General features: G+C 38.8%; 1 protein-coding gene across 1 annotated transcript in view; it reads right to left on the bottom strand.

Annotated features, from left to right (window-relative positions):
* The window catches only part of dennd3a (DENN/MADD domain containing 3a), a 32886-nt gene extending 17695 nt beyond the window's left edge, over positions 1–15191 (bottom strand). The window contains exons 1-11 of the mRNA XM_080862416.1: positions 14986–15191; positions 5490–5588; positions 4825–4980; positions 3069–3204; positions 2456–2571; positions 2232–2362; positions 2012–2123; positions 1790–1909; positions 1606–1704; positions 1402–1521; positions 819–934 (exon numbers count right to left, since the gene is read on the bottom strand). Of these exons, the coding sequence (XP_080718542.1) occupies positions 819–934; positions 1402–1521; positions 1606–1704; positions 1790–1909; positions 2012–2123; positions 2232–2362; positions 2456–2571; positions 3069–3204; positions 4825–4980; positions 5490–5570 (1187 nt within the window). The 5' untranslated portion in view covers positions 5571–5588; positions 14986–15191. The remainder of the gene's footprint in view (positions 1–818; positions 935–1401; positions 1522–1605; positions 1705–1789; positions 1910–2011; positions 2124–2231; positions 2363–2455; positions 2572–3068; positions 3205–4824; positions 4981–5489; positions 5589–14985) is intronic.
* Positions 15192–17819: the final 2628 nt, after the last annotated feature.

Raw genomic sequence — 17819 nt, 5'->3', positions numbered from 1 at the left:
AAGAGTTGCATGCCAAACCTCAGTTTGAACATATATGCTTCTCTCTATAAACAGACGTGTTATGCTCATTTTTAGCTAGGGTGACCAGATGTTGCTGTTTATGTTGGACTGCACAGAATTTTTATTTCGTGTCTGTCCCACATTTTGACTGATTCTGCAGAACAAGCACTTTTGTAAAGGGAAGGCTTTTTGTTATAATCAGAAAAATGTTAACAAGCCTAATGCATACTCATTAGGATAAAAAGCTTGTATCTACTTAGCAAGAGACTTTGAAATAAAATATATTTATCCTGTTCTTACTAAATGACAAGCCACCAACATGTAGAATTTATTGTATTGTATTTTAAGTTAAATATACCTCTTAGCATTATTGATGTGTTCCACTTTGTCCCACACAAATTTCTGCATATTTAGTTTGTTGGGATCTGGTCACTCCATTTCCAACTCCATATTCTTATTTTAGAGCAGCTTAACATTCTCAACAGGCCCTTTTTCATCTTATACTGTCCATCTGCCTGAAATAAATGGTTTCAACTGCCGTTCCTTAAAGGCCTCTTTCTCTACTTTCTTCTGATTGGCTGCCCCCTGGCCAACGCTTCCTGTTCAGTGCCAACCTGATGTCAGCTTGACACAACTGTCAGAAACAAAATCTTGGCTCACAGGGATTGTGTTGACATTTGCGGATCTAACTTACTGAAATCTAATAAGAGCACCAACACTATAAGAGTACACAAAATAAGTAAAAGCATAATAGTTCCTTTTATTGTCACAGTATCTATTAAGCAGTCTACTTTTACATTGAGGCACATGTTTGTTACCTTGATGTAAAGCTCTCAGCTGCAACCAGAGGGATAGCAGGCAGGTCGACTGTTTCGCACCACGATGTCTGAATGCTGCCATCATCGATGTTCACCAGAATGAGGTCTTCTGTCTCCTATTCCCACAAATGAGCACAAACAGACGCATATATTGTAGGTACAATAGGTACAGTAGAGTACAATCCAGCCTAACAGAAGATCTCAGTCTGACAAACAGACTGCCTCTGTAGAATATGTGGACTCAGCTTGAATAAAGACGAATACAGATGAGAACAAACAGCTATTGTTGGATGCTGTATGTGAGCTCAACTGAGACAATTTACAAAGAAAATTGTAATTTATTATTTATTTTCTTCAATGCACATCTAGTAATTACTGTAAAGGTTATTATAAGCTTAAGCTAAAATCCCCAAATATTTAAAACACCACTTCCTTAGATAAGAAAGGTTTCCACGATCTATCTGTTGTCAGCAAGGAAGGAAACCAAGAGTGTACTCCCTCATTATGGTTTAAAAAAAAAAAAGCACACGTAGACACAAAAAGCCTAATGTTTAAACGCTGATAACGACAGCATTGTACTTACTGCAGCAACCTCTTCAAAATGACTGATGTGACAGCCCATGAGAAAGGCAGTGGGAGCCATTATGAAGTCCAACATTCCTCTCGCCAAGACGGGAACATAAGGCTGCTGCCAGGACAGAGGCTGAAAGAGAAAACACGGCTAAAATATTTAGGAATGAAAAATAAGTCAATATGGGCACTTTAACACGATGTTCTTTACACTAACCTGGAGGTACAACAGCAGACACTCTGCAACAAGAGTGAGTCTGGCCCAGTCACAGGAGAACAAGACCAGTCGCTGCTCTTGGAGAAGGTAGGACAACACCTGAAGAGTGAAAAAATACTTAGGATCTCATATTTTCTGCTATATTTAAAGGCTAAATGCAATACCACGCTGCCATATGCAGTACCTGGAGCAATACGGTGTGAGTAAAACAGAGGAAAGGCAGATGCAGGTCGATGTCAACAACAGGACTGTCCTGATCCTCTCTTGATGGAAGATATATTTGAAGAGGACGAAGACTGAAAGACTAACAAAGAGAAGAATTTTACTATAAGGATCTATCAGAGCTGTCTGACACAAAGACAATAAGGTGGAGTTATCTGATGGAGAACGAAAAGTTTTTCCTGACCACATGCAGCTGTCCAGGAGGGGGTAACGGCACGAGGGACAGCTTGGCTGAAAACTCCTTCACTGTCTCCTCAAAATCGGCTTGTCTTGCAGTATGCAGCTGGACCAGGAGACTGAGCATGTGCAGGCAGGAGGCCAAATGAAAGATTAATTTAAATGCACAAAGTAAAACACAACCAAGGTCAAGGTTATTTATCAACTGTATGTTCAAAAGAAGTTACCATGACAGGCAGTCTTTCAGGGCATTGTAGTAGGGGAACTTGGAGATGATACACACAGCAAAGGGTGCGTAGAAACGTGCTTTAGTTGAGCTTCCCCTGTGACCGTTCTGGAAGACGCCTTCCTGACAGGACTGACACAAAAGGAAGCCAATGAGTAATACTGATTGTCTGCACTGATTAGTCCTAGCATGTCCTTCTATTAAATTGAGAGTATGCATTTGTACCAGCACAGCTCTGTAGTACTGCACAACGACTCCATGGGTTCGGTTCCCAAACATGTCAGTAAAAACCAGGAAGTGATAACTGTCTTGTTTCTGCTCACTGGCTAGCTCAAGACCACCTAGATGAAAAAAAAAGATATTTTAAGATTATGCCATACAACAAAATGCACAGATGCTCGTTAATTTAATCCATGTCTCCAAGAGACAAAGCAATAAGAGTGGAAACGTCCTGGCTGCCAGTGGAAGTGGCTATATGCAAATGCAATTTCATAATGCCTCTAAACCTAGATTAAAGAGCAGGAAAATGGGACTTCTAATGCTCGACTGTGCAACGCATGATAATAAATTTTCAGATTCTTGATCTTAGACTGGAAAAATGCATCTAAGCATGATGGTCTCTAGTTAAGTAAGACTTAACTAGAGAAAGAAAGAAGAATACCTGGCATTAGTAAAACCATATCAGTCTAGATACAGTCATTGCCTAAGAATAGATTACTCAAGCAACAGACTGGATTATTATGTAATTCTGTATTTATTATGAGTGTGTGCAGCAGTGCTATTCAGCTTAATCCTCAGTAATGTTTGGTTTGTCACAATGGAAATTTACACAGAATACCTGGGAAGCATAGCTCTGGTAAAGCAATAAGATCCAAATCTTTTGGAACACTGATGTCTTCTGTTGCTGATGACACTTCAGCGCGATTGGCTGCTTCTCCATTAGACAGAGTCTCTGCAGCACGATCTCTCCTCTTCTGCAAAAAGGAAAATGCATGAGCAAGAAACTCTTTTGCAAGAGTGCCCTGGGCCCAGACATGCAGCATTAACCTGGAAGAACATTCAAGCATTGCAAAGAAGGGCCCTGCCCAGGGCTGAACCCAGGACTTCTTGCTGTGAAGGAATTGAGCCACTGTTCTGCAGATAGTCTGTTTTTTCGTTTACTCTATAATACTAATAATAACACAGGACAAGAAAGATTTTGCTACTGGGAATAAAACATGGTATTTACATGAAATGCAGTGTGCTGATTCCAAATCTGAAGTCAAAATTCACCTAGGACGTCTAAATCTTAAGTTAAAGGTCAAGTACAGTTTGGCCACTACATGGTAAATAAGCACGCGTTTGTAACACATTATGCAGCAGCGTGTTCCTGCAGGGTCAGCAGTTGCTAAGCCTCTATATAATGCAAGATTGGCCAAGAGCAAGCTTATAGTTTACAGAACTGTTTTCTTATCTAGCAAGTCTATTAGTGTGTTTTATCCTAAAGATGAGTAGGTGGAGCTGCGTTAACCATCCAGACAATCTTTGCTATATTTGTGCTAAATACCCCCCATGCAATCAGAGTAACGAAAAGCTTTCTGTTCCTAATGCTCATGCTGTGGGAATGAAAGAGACACATGAGTCAATGGAAGAGCACACTGTTTGCCAATACAATGTGCTACATGCATCACTGGTTGATCCACTAAAAGTGTAACTTCCACCACTTCACATTAAACTGGGCCTAATACTTTGACATGCCAATTGATGGTAATGGAAATGGCCTCCAGTATCTGAAGGATAGGTTTGGAAAAAATTCCTGAGCTGTTGGAATTTTTGACATCTGCAAAATGATGCGTTCAGCTCCAAACTGAACATGCTTGAACTTTCTGCTTGGGATGCATTTCTGCTAGTTGTGTAAAACTTTCTTGGCAACCATCGGGTTGAAAACTATGTTGAACTTGTAAGCAACATGTTAGCAGCGTATCAGCAACTCGACTGCCAAATGTCACTCAAAATGCATTTTTTGCATTCTCATCTGGATTTTTTCAGTCCAAATATGGGTGATGTAAGTGATGAACATGGAGAACAATCCAACAAGGATATTGACACCATGGAGACAAGATATCAAGGCAGCTTCAACCCCAACATGATGGGCAATTACTGCTGGTTTCTGCAGTGGTCAAGTGGAGACTCTCACAACCGCAAAAGCAAGTGCCTAAAGCACTTTTGAACAGTGCATGTGCATTGCATAAAGACTCAAGTGAACTTATTATTTACACGTTTGTTAATGTGAACAAGTTTTTGTAATCTCTCACAGTTTTGAAGAAAAATGTAGTTATGTACAGTGACTGTATAACAAATATAAAATCAGTTTCTTGTGTCTGTATGAATAGCTAATGATATCGTGTATAACTTCAGAACCTGACATCCTAGGCTAAATCCAACTACAGATTTGGACTCAGCACAGTAGTATGCTTTAGTATAAGTAGTATAAGTGTCTTTAGTTTAAGACACATGAAATACCGCAAGCAGCAGACAATTTGTTTTTCTGTGATCCTGTGTAATATAATAATAATAATAATAATAATAATAATAATAATAATGATGATGCATACTTTCTTAATGAAGCTCCTCCTCCTCTGGACACGGCTGAAAGCTGGAGCAATCACCTGGCTTGAATTGGTCTCTTTGGAAACAAAAGGCGGGGCATGGACCTGCAGTACCTCAGCTTCCAACAGTGGGAGTCCATTTAACTTACCCTGTTGTTGGAGCTGCAATGAAGTTTGTCATGTTTATATTTTCAGTCATGTTTTAGAGACCATACATATAAAACAATACAGAGGATTTATTTTGCCCTTACACGTACTATAACCTACGGTTGTAAACTCTTTGAAATTAATAAGTATGACTGATTAAGAAGCATTACGGCATACATGATATTATTTCTATACATCAGACTTTTGATTAGCCAAACAGTTCATAACGCACCCAATTCTACTTGAAATGAATCATGCTCTTCATGTTGTGGACATAAGTGTTCACAGCTATTGTGATTTAAAGGCTGACCTACATAAAAGCAAAAATCTGCTCCTTCTAGAGTTACAATCCACAAGTATCGAAAAGAGCTTTTGTTTGCAGGAAGGATTCAGATAGCCCAGAAATATGTCCGATTTTTTGTTTTTATTCTTTGTGTGCCTGTTTTTGCTTCAACAGCATGGTCACACTTTTTATCCGTCTTTTGACTGACTTTGATTGACAGACTATCTGTCTGCATACATACCTGGTGTATATCTCGAAGCTTATCACTGTGGGCTCCAACCACTACACATGCCTCAAGCAGTCCAGATGGGAGCTCCGCCATCACATCCAAGCACTCAAACTGCCAAAAAGACACACAGTGTGTATTTAGATGAGATAAGAGCTTTTTTCTACAACTAAAATTTATACTGAGATAGCTTTCCCTGCAATTTTTGTAGTAGTATTAACACATCAGGCAACGTGTCAAGTCAGTGAAACATATATTTTAAAACAATGCTTATTTAGGTATTCCACTCACAGTGGGTATGACTGTTTCTGGACTGAATCTGCAGATGAGTTACCGTGTTATGATGTCACACAACTAAACATGATTTTATTGAGGGTAAATGCATCAGTAGAATAGAATAGAATAGAATAGAATAGCCTTTATTGTCATTGTACAGAGTACAACGAAATTGGAGTGCCACTCCCTTGGTGCAAGTTTCAATAATAAATATAAATGTAAAATATAAAAAGTACAAAAAAAACAATCGTAAGTACTCAAACAATAGTATGTACAATATATACAGGATAGCAGCATTAATATAATGACAGTATGAATAGCAGCATAATATAATGACAGTGACGGTATGGAATAGGTTCAATTGTTTTTGTGCTTATTTACTATGGTGATAGCTCTGGGAAAGAAGCTATCCCTGAATCTGTTTGTCCTGGTTTTATGTGACCTGTACCGTCGGCCTGACGGTAATAGTTCAAACAGTTGGTTGCTGGGGTGAGAGTGGTCCTTGATGATATTGCCAGCTCTGCTGAGGTACCGAGAGTTTGCAGTGACCTCCAGGCTGGGCAGAGAGCAGCCAGTGATCTTCTGGGCTGTGTTGATGACCCTCTGCAGTACTTTCCTGTCTGCAGCTGAGCACCCTGCATACCATGTTGTTATGCCGTACGTTAGAATGCTCTCTATGGTGGCTCTGTAAAATGTCACCAGCAGCCTCTCCTCCAGGTTGTTCCTCCTGAGCACTCTCAGAAAGTGGAGACGCTGCTGGGCCTTTACTGTAACCCTTACTGTAGTGACAGAGAACTAGCAGGTGCAGTTGTTTAGAAGTTTGCATTCATGCCCATGATGAGTGTATGTAAAGGTAATTTTGGGCTTTCTTTGAACCTTTTTTTCAGGTTGGAATGATTGTACAGTGTACATCTTTCATGGCTTAAAAAAAAAAAAAAAAAAGGAGTTAGGTGCACATGTTTTTTTTTTTAAACGTATGTTTATTTGTTTTTTCAACAGTATCAACACCAACATAAAATGAACGTATGGCAGTCATTAAAATAATAATAATAATAATAATAACAACACTAATAATAATAATAATAATAATAATAATAATAATAGTAATAACGATAATTGAAGTGTTAATCCTAAAGGGTTCCAAATAAATGCATAGTTAAAAAAATTAAATTAAACCATACAAATAAATACAATTAAAAAAAATAAATAAATAAAAATAAAAATAAATAAATAAATCATAATATAGGTTACATAGTATATTCCCAACAGCAAGTCAGACATTATTCATTATCTAGTTGTCTTATTCACTCACCGCCAAATAGCTTGTAAATATCTATCGGAAGCCCATCAGGACCCGAAGCCTTACCACCTCTCATGTTCGTAATTGCATCAGAAACGTCATTGAAATTTATTTCTCTCTCCAATTCATTTTTCACATCCTCAGAAATACAGGGAAAGATCAATCTATCCAAGAAAGCATTTTGGCTTACCAGGTCCAGTGGGCTGTCAGATTTATATAGGGTTTTATAATACGAGACAAAGGTGTTATTAATTTCTGTGGGATCTGTAGATAATTCCCCTTGATCGTTCCTAATTATATTAATGGCTCTGTCAGATTCAAGTTTCTTTATCTGCCAAGCTAGTAGTCTACCCGGCTTTTCACCCTGATCATAAAACGTCTGTTTCAATCTTATTAAACCATCTTCAGCTTTAAGCATAGACAGCTCCTCGTATTTAGCTTTAAGAGTCAATAACTCCTGTTTTTTCTGTGTTGAATCATCTATGTTAACTTCTCTCTCTAATTCTCTAATTTTATTGTCTAATTCGTTCATTGTCTGTTTGAATTTGTTAAATTTAGAACTGGTGAAACTTATCATTTGTCCTCTAATATATGCCTTAAAAGCTTCCCACCTAACGGCTGCAGTTGTTTGAATTGTATTAATTGAGAAGTAGAGATCAATGTGTTCTCCTACAAATTTCATAAAGTCAGAATCATGTATCCATTTAGGGTGCAAGCGCCACTTGTTTGAGTGGCTATTCACTTGTTCTACCTCATAAAATAGTGAGGTTGGGGCATGATCTGACAACACAATGCTGTCATATATACACTTAGTTATATTGGGTAGCAAAGATGAGGAAATTAAAAAATAATCTATTCAGGAGTGGGATTTAAATACTGCTGAATAGCATGAGAATTCCCTTTTATTGGGGTTTTGAATTCTCCATGGATCACAGAGGTTCAGATCTTTCAAATATTGTTGTATTTTTTTTCTTGTTTGAGAGTGTGAAGTGTCTATCCCTGATGAGCGGTCAAGCTTCGGGTCCAGAGTACAATTTAAGTCACCTGCCAATATTATCCTACCAGGAAGGGTAGCTATCAATAGAAATAAATTCTCAAAAAATGAAGGGTTATCATCATTAGGGCCATAAACATTAACTAAATTGAAATTCTCTTTCAAGAGAGTTCCTTGAACCACCAAAAATCTGCCAGCTTTATCATAAACAGTGTTATTTACTTGGAAAGGCACTGAATTATGAATTAACACCATAACCCCCCTCGCGTGCGAAGGGCAACAGGATGCTAGCACTTTGCCTGGCCATCTCCTACGTACTTTCACCAGATCCTCTCTGAGTAAATGGGTCTCTTGGATAAACGCTATTGATGACTCAAGTTGTTTAAGCCTGGTAATAACCTGTTTTAGTTTAACCACTTTTACCATTCCTCTCACATTCCAAGAAGTAAATTTAAAAGTCTTATATGAAGTCATCTATTCTTATTAATACAACAGATTGTGCAACATAGTATCTTCATTTGGTTGTTGGTAAACCTTTCAGTATCTCTAACTGTTGTGGTGGGAGTAAACCAGTAAAAAGCAACACGTTGTGAAAGATACAAAAACACAAAGAAATAACACAAAATCTGCCATAAATGAACCCCCTTAGCTGTCAACCTGAACCGGACAGCCCCTCGCCCTACCCCGCCCTCCCCCTGACCTTGGGGTGCAGTTAAGTGCACACGCTGATCCAATGTAAACAAGGGAGCAGCTAGACCAAACCGAGCTGACATGGTCAAACAAAACCAAACCACCTGGACAATTGCGTCTCCTGACGAAAATGTATATCCTACATGAACAAGTATGTATACAATGATCATTACAAACTTTCTTGTAGCATAACTCTCATCCCGGAGAGCCGACTGTATGTCGAACAACCAGTACTCCAAGACACAAATGAAAGCCCAATCAACAAGTGGGCGTGGCTAGTTATCTATAAGGGATAAATAAAATGCCCAATACAACTGAGGAGAACGAAGGAACGGTAAACCAAAGTAAATACAAAAAAGAAAAATACTCTCCCCAAAAAATTCAACAGTAAGGATGAGCGATATTGACCATTAAATCCAACAATTTCAAACTACAGTTGTTATGGGCAGATAGTGAAGGATTCGGCAGTCCCCATCAGATATTCTGCTAGTCCTCTGTATTCTGCAAACCTCGGATGAACTTTTCCGCATCTGCTGGGGTCTCAAAGACATGCATATGTCCACCAGATGACACTCGTAGCTTCGCCGGGTAAATTAATCCGTAACGTACGTTCATCGCCCTGAGCTGCTGTTTCACCCGGTCGAAGCCCCTCCTCCGTCGGTGGAGATCTGTAGAAAGATCCGGGAAGAACATGACCTCTTGACCCCCGCAGATAACTTTCCCTTTGGCCATAGCCGCCCGCATCACCCGAACCTTGTCTTGGAAGTTTAAAAACTTCACGATGAGGACTCTCGGTGAGGGTGGTCGGTTGGGTTGCGTCCGGCCGGGCAACCGGTGAGCTCTTTCGATGAGAGGTTGTCTCGGGAATGTTGCTGGTCCCAGCGCTTCGGGGAGCCACTTCTCTAGGAAAGCCACCGCGTCATGTCCTTCTATTTTCTCCGGCACATTAACTAGTCGTAGGTTGGAACGACGAGAGCGATTTTCGAGGTCCTCGAGTTTGTTCGTGAGGAGAGCCACTTGTTTAACTAGCGCATCTATCTTGCCTTTCTCTGAGTTAATGGCGTCCTCCACGCTGCTAATGCGCATCTCTGCCCCATCCATGCGCACCGAAAAGTCCTGCACGTCTCTTTTAACATCTTGGATCGCTGACAGGACCACATCAAGTTTTGTGGAAAAGTCATTTCTGATTCCGTCGAGTATTTGAATAACATCCATGTTATGGGCCATTCCAGTACTCACGTCCAGGAGACTCCCAGGGCTAGCATCACCTGCAGAGTTAGCTTGACTGCTAGCATCAGAGACGACGTCTTCCTCACTCAGAGAAAAGTGTGCCTTAGATTTATTTTGTGCTTTCTTAGCCGGCATAATGTCGCGGATAACGATAATAACTCGTTACAAGCAATAGTTATCACTGTTCACGCAGTTAAAGGACAGTTTTCAGGAACTTACTAAAATATCACCAGGAGCTCACAAAAATACGTGTGCCTAGTTCAGCGCCATAACCACGCCCCCCTAGGTGCACATGTTTTAATTAATTTTGGATTTTCTCCAATTCAGCAACTACTAAAGGGATTTGTTTGACAGCACTCATTGGACTGACCAATACTCAGAACAATGGGAAAGTCCAAGAAACTCAGTGATGATCTGAGAAGGAGAATTGTAAGTTTACACAAGCTGGGAAGGTGTCTTGGAGCCATTTCTAAAAAAAACCCTGCAGATTTCAATGTCATCAGTCCAAACAGCTGTATGTAAGTTATTTGGATGTGTGAACACTTTGCCAAACTCCAGAAGAAGACCCAAACTGGTTAGAATGTTCATGACCAACCCAAAAACCACCTAGGCTCAAGCCTGCCATGACCTGGAAACTGCCTGGAACACCACCAAATGCTTTCTGGAGAAAGGTTTAATAGTCAGATGAGACAAAGATTGATTTGGATTCAGTGATAAGAGGTTTGATCTGAGGCGTAAAAGTGAGGCTTTAAAACCTAAGAACACCGTACCAGCTGTCTAGCATGGTGGTAGTAGTATCATGCGGTGGGGCTGTTTTGTTGACAGTAATACTGTTACACTACACAAAGTTGTTGGAATAATAAAGGAGGTGGGAGTGTATGTGTTTATTTGAGCCTGTATGTAAAATTTTGACCTGGTGTTTGTGGATTGCATACCCAATTCTTGTTTTTTTAATCCTCTACAATCATTCAAACCTAGAAAAACAACAGTTCAAAGCAATTAAAGTCCAAAATTCCTGCAACATTCATGCAGATGATGAGTAAATGTAAACTTCTGACCCCAACTGTAAATCTGACTACAGTGAAGAGGTGAAGCAGCTGTGGTGACGGTTCAACAATTTTAACCATGACTAATAAAATTCTCAAACCAAATGCTGTCTATATCGGAGTTTGAGTTTCACTTTGCGTAAAGAAACTAGGTTTTGATTAATCAAATTTGTAAAATTAAGCATCAGCTAAATAAAAGCCACAAGATTTGTCAGAGCATAGACAAAATCCTTCACCACAACTTCCTCAGGATGCATGCTGTCACACATGCACACAGCATTGCATTCATCTGGACTATGTGATGCAAAAAGGATATTTAAAAAATCTAAATCGCACAAACAGCAGATGTTAGACTTTGATCACTGATGCAGTAAACCAGTTTTGTCATTAACATCAAAAATTCCTGTAAGCAAACCTTTTTTTTTAAAAAACTTTTTTGCCTGACATATCGCCACATTTGATTCCATCTGTAGTGGCTAAAGAAAAGTCACAGCATTAGTTTTTAAACTTGATGATTCTCAGCAATTGTGGATACATTTAAAAAAAAAAAAAGAAAAAAAATAGATGCTCTTACAGTTCTTTTTTCACAAAACATGCTGATCCTAGAATTTCTTTGGTAAATTCATGATATTAAACGCTGAACTGAAGCTGGACATTTATGTTATTTATATTATATGTGGTTACTTTTAGAAGTTTTTATTCTTTCAGTTTTTCAGAATGATGCTTCTGGACATTCCTGCTGTTATCATTACTTCAAGCATTCGACTTGGACTTGAAAATGACTTTTTTTAAAAAAAATTATTTTCTCAATTACAATTTCGTTCTATTGGGATTAAGCTTTCTACTGAAACCTCTGGAGATCTACTTTTGGTGGTCCATACCCTAGGAGGTGTGACGGGAATTAGTAGCAATAGTTATAGTATCATCTACTGATATTTTTGTGGTACAACTTATCATATTTGCTAAGCCCTGCATTAAAGTTGAATTAAAGCAGCATGTATTTATTTTTATGACTAAAAATGTCATGTTAAAAAAGTATTACACACGTTTTACTTTCCTTTACTGTAAAACACCAATATATGTCATTAACAAATTGTCACTAGTTTTCTTTTGATGTGATATTTTGTTTGTTAGTGTGTGCTTAAATACGCAACGCTACAGGACTGTTTTTTATGTATTAAATGCATTTCAACTAGCACATCCTGGGATTTAGATTTATTGGTGTATGTGTCTCAAACAGCAAATTCTGATTAGATTTTATGGTGAGAAAGAGGAGTTAGAGTATCGAGCCTTTATCCTTAAAGATTTTTGAGTTTAAACATTAACATTAAAATTATTGTGGCAGATTTCAATGTATGAAAGAAAAGTCTAAAAGCAGGAGGACAGGCCTTTTATTAAAAAACATACATAAATATCTAAAAAGCACTTGATATATGAAGCTACAATTTCACAGAATATATTACAGAATATGTAAAAAAGTGTTTGACCCTTTCCTGCTTTTCTATTTTTTTTTTTTTTTTTTTTTGGGGGGGGGGGGGGGGGGGGGGGGGTATGTTTGTCACACTTAAATGTTAAAGATCATCAAACAAATTTAAATGCAGTTAATGCAGTTTCTAAATGAAGGGTTTTTTTAGTAAAGGGGGAAAAAAATCTAATCTACATGAGCCTGTGTGAAAAGTGATGTTATAACACAAATTAACTGTGGTGTATCAAATTTTTGGAAAGCTGAGTTCAATTTCTCTAGCCACACCCAGGCCTGATTACTGCCACACATGTCTCAATAAGGAAATCACTTAAATCGGACCTGCCTGACAAAGTGGAGTAGACCAAGAGATCATCAAAACCCAGACATCATGTCGCAATCCAAGGAAATTCAGGAACAAATGAGAAACAAAATAACTGAGATCTCTCAGTCTGGAAAAGGTTAAAAAGCCATTTTGAAAGCTGTGGAACTCCAGTGAACCACAGTGAGAGCCATTATCCACAAATGGCAAAAACATGGAAGAGTGATGAACGTTCCCAGGAGTGGCAAAAATCGCTAAAATGACCCCAAGAGCACAGCGATAACTCATCTAAGAGGTCACAAAAGACTCCAAAACAACATCCAAAGAACTGCAGGCCTCACTCGCCTTAGATAAGGTCAGTGTTCATGTCTGTGAAGGTTCTCAGTCATCCAGGTCATCGTAGTCAAAGGAGCTTGCAAAGAAAAGCGTCTGGACTTCTTTAAGTTACTGTAACTTAAAGAAGTCCAGACGCTTTTCTTTGCAAGCTCCTGTGACGTCAGTGTTCATGACTCCAACATATGAAAGAGACTGGGCAGAAATGGCCTGCATGGCAGAGCTCCAAGAGAAAAAACACTGCTGAGCAAAAGTGTTTAAAGTTTGATGATTTGAGATGAAACAACACCTTTGTTCAGGTATCATCAAAATACAATGCCAATTAAAGTCCTTTTGAGTAAACTTACCAAGCTACCATCAGACTGCCTATGTACCAGTGTCAGAATAAACATCTGACTTGCATTAGTTGCAGCTCCGGGCTGAACCCAGTGACCTATACCCTATTACATTTTCCTCTTTTTCCTCAACCTCCTGCCTACATTATGTACTCCAACATACCTCTAGCACCCTCCTAGCTTTTCTCTTTCCTTTATTTTTATTTCTGTCCTTTTGTCTCATCATCTTCTATTCTTTCTTAAACTTTGACACACTTGCGTGCAATCCTTTCTCAGGCCATTCCAGCCTCTGACTAACCACCCTGCTGTGTCAAGGAAAAAAAGCACATAGTTAACTCACTTATTCCCCTGAAAACCCCTAATTTAGCCAACCTCATGTTGGGGGGTTGTGTTTATTTGTATACTATTAAACAGTTTTTGAACTATGTTACACATACATGCACCATCAAAGACTTAATAAAATTCAGATGCAGTGAAACCACCATTTAAACAAACTGGGACAGCTTAACCATTAGTGTACCCACAAGTAACAGTATTTAAACTTGACTAGGGTGTGTAGCTTAAGGAGGTAACGCCATGCTGTGAGAGGCAGCCATCCAGAGGCTGTCCACCATCTGTAACAAACAAGTTTGTCGTCATATCTGTCTGAGAGGAAGCCGCTTTGATGCAGCCAGTGGCAATTTCAGCCGTGCTTTAAATGTATTTTATGGAACTGAAAAGAAATATGGAAGAAGACGGTTTGGAAAATGGAAGTGGTTAAAACAAATGTTGCTCTTACAGAGTAATGAAAGCAGTTTTAGGAATTCCTGTCTCATTTCTCCACCATATGATAGTTCCTTTCCTAAAAGACAAACTTCTGAAATATAACTTGCCATTTAGATAAACAAAGCCTCCTTTTAGTAGTGACTGTGCTGGAAGGCGGCTCTCAATTTTTCTCATAGCTATTAACACCCACCAGTGGAAAATAAAAGTAGGTTTTAGATCCCAGGAAAATCCAAAATCATGGGAAGACTGGTTAAACTTCTTAGATAGTTTAGATAGGACACAAGAAGTGAGTAACCTGTTAAAAAGGGTGGCATGCCCCTTTAATGTGCACGAAAGACCCCGAAAAACCCTCTGATGACTTTAAACAGTAAAATAAATAAATGAAGGCAAGCAGTAGGGAGTAAAGTAAATATTTTACAGCTCTTTCTTCACTCGGTTTGCAGGACTGCTGTTGACACGCCCTATGATCTCTCTTTCGTTTGGCGGGCGGGTGGAAAAGCACAAAATATGAGCAACATGTGGCTTAATGTGCCAAGACTCTTGCCCCGAGTTCATCGTGTATACAGCCCGAACAAATCAAAACAGCGCATTAGCAACAACAATACGCCTAAAACAGTCATGTAAACATGCTGTCACACATTACAACAAGGTTAAAAACTTTAATACCAGCAGATGAAAATGTAAAACACGTGAAACTGAGCTGTGAGACCAACCGAGCAGGATTCCTCACATAGCAAGGGTTAAAATTAGAGACTGACCTTAAATATTTCTCGATCATTTCCACTGGATACACTTTAAACAGGGGGTTAGCCTCCAGCTAACAACGGCTCCAGCTTGCGGTTAGAAAGCCGTGAGACAGCTGCAGCAGGGACTTCAGCACTGAGACCAACTTTTACTGTGTGCTCTGATTCACAGCTTACTTTCTCACTCACACACAGTCCGAAGTTTGCCGCTGGTCTGTCAAACTCAGAGCGGCGACGCGTTAACTGAACTTCCTGTGAACCAAATTTCAAAATAAGAGCTTTTTAGTTTGGCAGTTCGAAGAGGGGGCATTTTGCTTCGCAAAGGCTCCGTCTACTGGATATTCACCGCAGTGCACTATCCATATTGCGAGAACTTTAGATACAATACAATTAGAAGAATTATTATTATACAATTTAATATTCGATTTAAAGATCACTTCTTCAAACAAGTCCGCACAATGTACAGCTTCTTCTTCTTCTTCCTCTTATGAAAAAGTTAATGTAGTGCCCCCCCCCCCCCTTTTTATTTTATTTTATTGTATCCTTTCTTAGAAACCTAACAAACCTAATAAACCTGACTGACATTCAAAGAGGGTAAATTTTATTCTATCTTTCAACGCCCCGAAGTAAATTAATAATTTACTATATGAATAAATAAATTTAAATGGAACTTCCTTCACTTTAAGAACATTTTTTATGGCAAAGAACAAATTCCTTTCCAGTTGACATCTCTAATAAAGTTACTCAAGTAAGAGACGCTGGGAGGAATAGAGATTAGGTCCACTCGAAAGAGGGATCTAATTTTGGCATCCATACTTTTGTATAGTGGAGAAACTTTGACTTAAAGAAGAATCCCTCAGGCCAGGAGCGGACATGGTGAGCATGGGTGATGGGAATTTTGTACACTTCTAAACTACATGGACAGACCAGACGTATGACATCAAAACAATAGAGAACGCTTTTAGGATTATTGGTTTGAAACTGGCTATGTCATGGAAACCAGCAAGAGCAACATCGTGATCGGAGCGAAAAGCATAGCAACAAAGCTCTTTTTTTAAAGAGACGTTTGTATAACTCTGGATATATTTTACACACTACCTGTGGCTTTATCATGTGATGAAATTATCATGAAAAACAGTTGAAAAAAATGGGATGTGCATATTTAATCAATCGTGCACAAAATGAAAAAATCTAATATTCATCCATGTCTGCAAAGTGTTATATATTAAATGTTGGCATGGTTTGCAATATTGAATTGAAGGGGCCAAAGTAACATTTTTTCGTTTACAGTGTCTCAAATTGCCATGGACAGACCAGGCGGTGTATTTGGTTAAGATATCCAAGTAGCCTAATTGTTCATTGGTCTAATACCGGAACAACAACAAATGAGTTCGTGTCAGAGGCGCAAACCGTCCTCTAAGCGGAGTTTATATACTGGAGTAAGAAAAATGCAAGATGCAGACTGCAACTGGCAGCGCAAACCAGCCGTGGTCGTATAGTGGTTGGCACTCTGCGTTGTGGCCACAGCAACCCCGGTTTGAATCCAGGTCACAGCAGCCTGGCTGTGCTTTTTAAACCAAATACAGAGAGCAGGCTAATGAATGGGCTTCGTGTCTACTCTTCTGGAGAGCTGCAAGTTAGGAGATTATCGTCCCTAATAAGATGTGTTAAATGAAAGGGTTTTTTTCTTCCTTTTATGTTGGTTTTCCACACTGTAAGACCAAATAGTAATAGTTTGATAAATGAAATGAGTTCCAACTAAAACCTGTAATAAGTTCATACACCTTTATTTTTTTGAGTAGTTTGAACAAGTTTGTTTTTTCAAGTTATCAGTACTTGAATATATTGATTAGTTTCTGACATTGCCCTTAAATAATTTGAGTTTTAACACTGACGTCACTTACATGCCTACGTACGTACGTACGTGCGCCACCTGTTTCTTTATTAAGTGCTGGCAACCATCTTGGATTCCTCGCTTCGAGTGCGAATGCCCGCTCATTACTTCGAAAGAAACTTGTGGAACGTTAATATCCAAACAGAAATAAAAACATTTGTGAAGGGGTTTTTTTTTTGCGGCATTGCCTTTGACGCTGGATAAAGGAGGACGTGGTATGGTATGTTACGGACTTTTGAACTGGAACAGCTAACGCTCTGCACTTGGCTAGCTGCATTTACCGCCTTTGCAGCATCTTCAGGAGCGCTTTTGTGGTAAGTTTTATTTTTTCTGAAACTATAGTTCTCCGTTGTAATATGGGTTTTTATCGTCATAAATGTACAACTCTAGCAGGCATTTAAGAATTACATGCATGCGTCGTTTTATCCATGTCGCCTTGGCCCCAAAGTGTTTTGCATGAATTATGCTAATAAGCTCATATTTAGTATAACACATTATTAGTCCCTGGGACTAATAATGTGTTAATAACTTTTCTAATCTCTTACTATTTTAAAAGAAGTCTTTAGAAGGCGTTTCTGGATTTGCAGATTATAAACTGCCTTGTGGTTAAATTGTTGAATCAATATGCACTGGTACGCTGCTTCACACTTAGCGCATACATGGATATTGACTTTGGCTAACCCATTTGCTAACTTTTGGAACTTGAAACTTACGTTTAGTTCTCTGGAGTTGTACATATTAAAACTGGGGCAGCAAAATTGTAGGCACAGGACATACTTACAAAAGCAGTGATTAATCATTACATAATTAGGCGGTAGAACATGGTTTACATTGCAAATAGTTATGTATACTAAGTTGAAATGTAGAAGCTTCTGAACTGTAAAATTGTTGTGCCTGGTCTATTTTAGGTTAGCTTAAGGGTGAATCCATCAATAATATATTTACCAAACAGTTA

The sequence above is a fragment of the Rhamphochromis sp. 'chilingali' genome (genome assembly GCF_963969265.1).
Source record: "Rhamphochromis sp. 'chilingali' genome assembly, chromosome: 17".
In the NCBI taxonomy this organism is placed as follows: Eukaryota; Metazoa; Chordata; class Actinopteri; order Cichliformes; family Cichlidae; genus Rhamphochromis; species Rhamphochromis sp. 'chilingali'.
The sequence above is the reverse complement of the archived record's forward strand: the minus strand, read 5'-3'. Positions and strand labels throughout refer to the sequence as shown.